Consider the following 4939-nt stretch of genomic DNA (forward strand, 5'->3'; position numbering starts at 1 on the left):
CCCCCCCCCAAAAAAAAAAAACAAAAAAAAAAAAAGTAGGTGCTTCTGTTTGCAATTTCATTGCTTGTATATCTAAAATCTAGAAAACACAAAACTGATTTCAATACAGTAACACAGATGTCTCAACTCTGAGTCTCACAGAATGTTCAGTTTTGCATTGTCTACTATCAATTACAGTCCAAAATACAGAGGAGGTGCTAGTGGTACTCAGTAATAGCATTGGAGAAAAATGGTCTAAAAGGCCTTGTGACTCATGCGAGTTCTGCAGACAGCAGCAGCAGCAGCAGCAGCAGTACTGTGAACATGTTAATAATGTTCAGATCTTAGAATCCAATTTGGATCCACTGATTTAGAATCTTTTACAAAGATTATCCTATGTGATTTGTCTGTATACTAAACTTTGGAGACATTCCACTAGACATGTGGTTTTCTATCACATTGAATATTAGGATCATCTGGAGAACATTATTTAAACAGATGTTTGATTGCCACTCCTTAGACAATTCACATAATTTGGAAAGGGCAAGAGATTTTTTCAAAAAAGGGCAGGTGAGAGATGCCTGGGTGCCTCAGTTGGTTAAGTTTGTGAGTTCAGATCAGGTCATGATCTTGAAGTTGTGTGTTTGAGACCCCAGTCTGGCTCTTTGCTGTCACCACAAAGCCCACTTTGAATCCTCCGGCTCCTCTCTGAGAGCACTTCTCTGCTAGTAGTGTTCTCTGTCCCTCAAAAATAAATGAACATTAAAAAAATAAAAATAAATACAAGGGGCAGGTGATATAAGGTCATAAAATGCTGATTGGAATAGTCGCTCACACTGTTTTTATATACATTTTACCTCTGTTAATTTCACTTTCCTCAGATTATCATAGTGATGATAAAAATGAGTAATATGTGTGAATATATTTGTAAAGTATAAAACCCTAAACTAATAATATTGTTAATGGCTGCCATGAAATAAAATCAAATATGTAGTAATTTTTAACAGATTAAGCATACTCTCCCCAAAATGAGGATATTCAAGGTGGGGCCTGAGGGTCCAAAGAACAGGAAATAACAGATGTTTGTTAAGATCCAAATAGCTCTTTCCTACCTCAGAAACTGTGTATCACAGTCTCAGGAAATGGAATACAAAAGCCTATATTTTTAATAAGCTGTCAATGTAATTATTGCACATCTTCAATGGCTCTCATATGTACCAGAAGAAAAATTCTAAAGCTAAACTCACAGCTGTTAGCACCACTCCTGATAGTGCAGACACACTTGGTGCCCCTCCGCCAGTGATCTCTTACCGCACGTGGTAATGTGTACTGACGTGTTATGCTCACATGCAGTTTTCTCTTCTGCATTATTCCAGGTATAACAAAGTAAAATGGACAGGATGAATTGGACGGAGATTGAGTTCATTCTGCAGGGACTTTCTGAGTACCCCAAAGCAGAAAAACTCCTTTTCGTGATGTGCTTGATGATGTACCTGGTGATCCTGCTGGGGAACAGCACCTTGATCCTACTCACTCTCCTGGATCCCCGCCTCCATACCCCCATGTACTTCTTCCTGGGGAATCTTTCCTTCCTAGACATTTGTTACACAACCTCCTTTATTCCCTCAGTGTTGATACACTTTCTATCACAGGAAAAAACCATCTCCTTCACTAGATGTGTTGTTCAGACGTCTGTCTCCTATACCATGGGGCCCACAGAGTGTGTGCTCCTAGCAGTGATGGCATATGACCGTTACGTGGCCATCTGTAACCCTCTGAGATACCCCATCATCATGAGCAAGGCACTTTGTATTCAGATGGCAGCTCTCTCCTGGGGACTGGGCTTTCTCAGCTCACTGACAGAAACTATCCTTGCAATACGGTTGCCCTTCTGTGGGAAAAATGTCATTAACCACTTTGTTTGTGAAATATTGGCCTTTGTCAAGCTGGCTTGTGCAGATATTTCCTTGAATGAGATTGCTATAATGTTGGGTAATGTAATATTTTTGTTTTCTCCATTATTGTTAATTTCTATCTCCTACATTTTCATCCTATCTACTGTACTAAGAATCAATTCAGCAGAAGGAAGGAAAAAGGCCTTTTCTACCTGCTCAGCCCACTTAACAGTAGTGACTGTGTTTTATGGGACAATCCTCTTCATGTATATGAAGCCAAAGTCCAAAGACTCTGCTTTTGACAAACTGCTCTGTTCTATGGAGTAGTCACTCCCATGCTCAATCCTACCATCTACAGCCTGAGGAATATGAGAAAATTGATGAATAGACACTGGTTCTGGAGAAAAGGGTAAAAAACTTATATATATGAGTTCATGCACAAAATGAGCTTATAGATTTGAGGCAAAAATTTTTCATATAAACAAACAAAACAAAAGAAATAAAGATTGTAGGTAGAATCACAGAATTTAGGATTTGGAAAGAAATTTCAAGACAATAATCTAACTTTATCTTTTATGAAAATGACTGTTATAAAAATGTAAAGACAACCAGGGGCGCCTGGGTGGCTTAGTCGGTTAAGCGTCCGACTTTCACTTAGGTCATGATCTCGCAGTTCGTGGGTTCGAGCCCCGCGTTGGGCTCTGTGCTGACTGCCGGCTCAGAGCCTGGAGCCTGTTTCCGTCTGTGACTCCCTCTCTCTCTGACCCTCCCCTGCTCACGCTGTCTCTCTCTCTCTCTCCTAGAAATAAATAAAAAACATAAAAAAAAAAAAGAAATGTAAAACATAAAAATATTAAAAAAAAAAAAAATGTAAAGACAACCAGTATAAGAAGTGACAGTAAACTTTGAGATATAAGAAAAAAATGAGAATAAGCTTTTATAAGAAAATTCAGTACAGATCTTCTTTAAGTGATGGGGTGATATCCTAATAAACCCATTGAAAGTTAAAAATACACAAGTCAAAAACACTTTTAATACACCTAATATACTGAACATCAGAGTTTATTTAGCCTAGCTTACCTTGAACATGCTCTGAACACTCACATTAGCCTATAATTAATTGATTAAAACCGTCTATACAAAGCCTATTGATGATAAAGTGTTGACTATTTCATATAACTTATTGAGTACTGTACTGAATCTGAAAAACAGAATGGTTATATGGGTACGGGATGGTTGTAAGTGTATCAGCTGTTTACTCTCAGGATCATATGGTTCAGACTGGAAGCTGGGGCCACTGTCATTGACTAACACAACAAAAGAGTATCATACCACATCTTACTAGCCCACGAAAAGATCACAATTCAAATTTTAAAGTATGGTTTCTACTGAATACATATCATTTTCACATTATTGTAAAGTCGACATATCCTAAGTCAAACTATTTTAATGTATGGATCATCTGTATGTATGTCTACTGAACAAGTAATACACATATTTTTCAGTTCTCTTTCGAGAGAACTACTTGAGTTTTTTTGTTTGTCTGTTTATTACTGATTTTTGCTCTGCCCAAGGACTTGATCTGGCCCCAACCTAATTTTTCAGGTACATATTTCCCCTTCTTTCCTGCCTCATGTGTCTCCCATGTTTGCACATACTGTGCTACATTCACTATTACATCTCCAATTATATCATGTTCTTGCACACCTAAAGACAATAGCATATGACACTTCATCCCCATGATCACATTTCTTTTTCCATGGTGACAGCCTAGCAATCTTATTAAATACAATTCAAGTGTTAGATCTTCTACAAATCCTTCCAAAGTTTACTGGGTTAGTTATTCCCTCCTCTATGGTGCCCTAAACTTTGTATGTTATGGCCATTTTCCTTACATACTATAATCATTTGTTCATTCTGAAATCTCCCCAATGGAAGAACTCACTGTTGTATAAAGTTGAATGTCAAATAAATTTAAAACAGTAGGAATGGGGTGCCTGACTGGCTCTGTCGGTTAAGTGTGCAACTCCTGGTTTCAGCTCAGATCATGATCTCGCGGCTCATAAATTGAGCACCATTTTTGGTTCTATGCTGATATTGTGGAGCCTGCTTGGGATTTTCTCCTCTCTCTCTGTCTCTCTCTCTCTCTCTCTCTTTCTCCTCTCTCTGCCTCACCCATGCTCCTTCTGTCTCTCTCTCTCAAAATATATCAGTAAATAATGTAATAAAAATTACTTTAAAATGTCTTTAAAATAAAACAGTAGTCAGTAATTAACCTCTGAATTAACATTTCTTTTAAAATGTTTGTTTGCTTGCTTGTTTATATAGAGAGATGAGGAGCAGGGGAGGCGCAGAAATAGAGAAAGATTCCCTGAGCAGGCTTTGCCCTGTCAGCACAGATTCTGACGTGGGGCTCTATCTCACAAACCATGAGATCATGACCTGAGCCTAGATCAAAAGTCAGACACTTAATCAAGTGAACCATCCAGGTGCCCCAACATTTTTAAAGAATAGTAAAATATACTCCAAATACTTGATATAGTGCAGGAAAAAAAGAGTACTTGAATTTATGTTCATTTTATTCACTAAACAACAAATCCAAAAGCTTTGGGTAAAATATCATCTAATTTTAAATATATGGAAATATAAGGGAAGATAAAACAATAATAGTATACCGAAGAGGTCATTTGGGCTGGGTAAGGCAAAAATCATATCAGTGTATAATTATGATGTAATGAGCAATTGCTGGGGAAAAATATATCAATTGTACAAACCCTTCTTAAGGAATACTGACAATTTTACTCTTTCAGAAGCAATAGTCTCATTTTAAATACTTCCTTTCAAAAAATCCCCTTGAAATTGCTAGTGAATAATAGTTATAGTTTTATTTTTTTATGTGATATCCTAACATCTATTTATACATAATACAGGTGAGCTGCCTGGTACAGTGCCACCGCTTGAGCTGGATTAGGGGAGCGGTTCTGCTCAAGGGCCACCCAGCAAAGATTCCAACAACCCAACAGAATTCAGGAGGGAATCCCTGCTTCTTCTGCCTAGCAGGATAT

At 37.7% G+C, this 4939-nt stretch overlaps 1 protein-coding gene across 1 annotated transcript; it reads left to right on the top strand.

Annotated features, from left to right (window-relative positions):
* Window positions 1–1370: 1370 nt before the first annotated feature.
* LOC144221738 (olfactory receptor 13C7-like) lies at window positions 1371–2201 on the top strand. Its single transcript, XM_077752257.1, has one exon. It carries the CDS (start codon window positions 1371–1373, stop codon window positions 2199–2201), a length of 831 nt encoding a protein of 276 aa, XP_077608383.1.
* Window positions 2202–4939: the final 2738 nt, after the last annotated feature.

The sequence above is a fragment of the Crocuta crocuta genome, unplaced genomic scaffold, assembly GCF_008692635.1.
Source record: "Crocuta crocuta isolate KB4526 unplaced genomic scaffold, BGI_CrCroc_1.0 scaffold211, whole genome shotgun sequence".
NCBI lineage: Eukaryota > Metazoa > Chordata > Mammalia > Carnivora > Hyaenidae > Crocuta > Crocuta crocuta.

Bases quoted from the DNA above. Each gene is read 5' to 3' on its own strand.
- LOC144221738 (XM_077752257.1), top strand. From the start codon at position 1,371: ATGGACAGGATGAATTGGACGGAGATTGAGTTCATTCTGCAGGGACTT.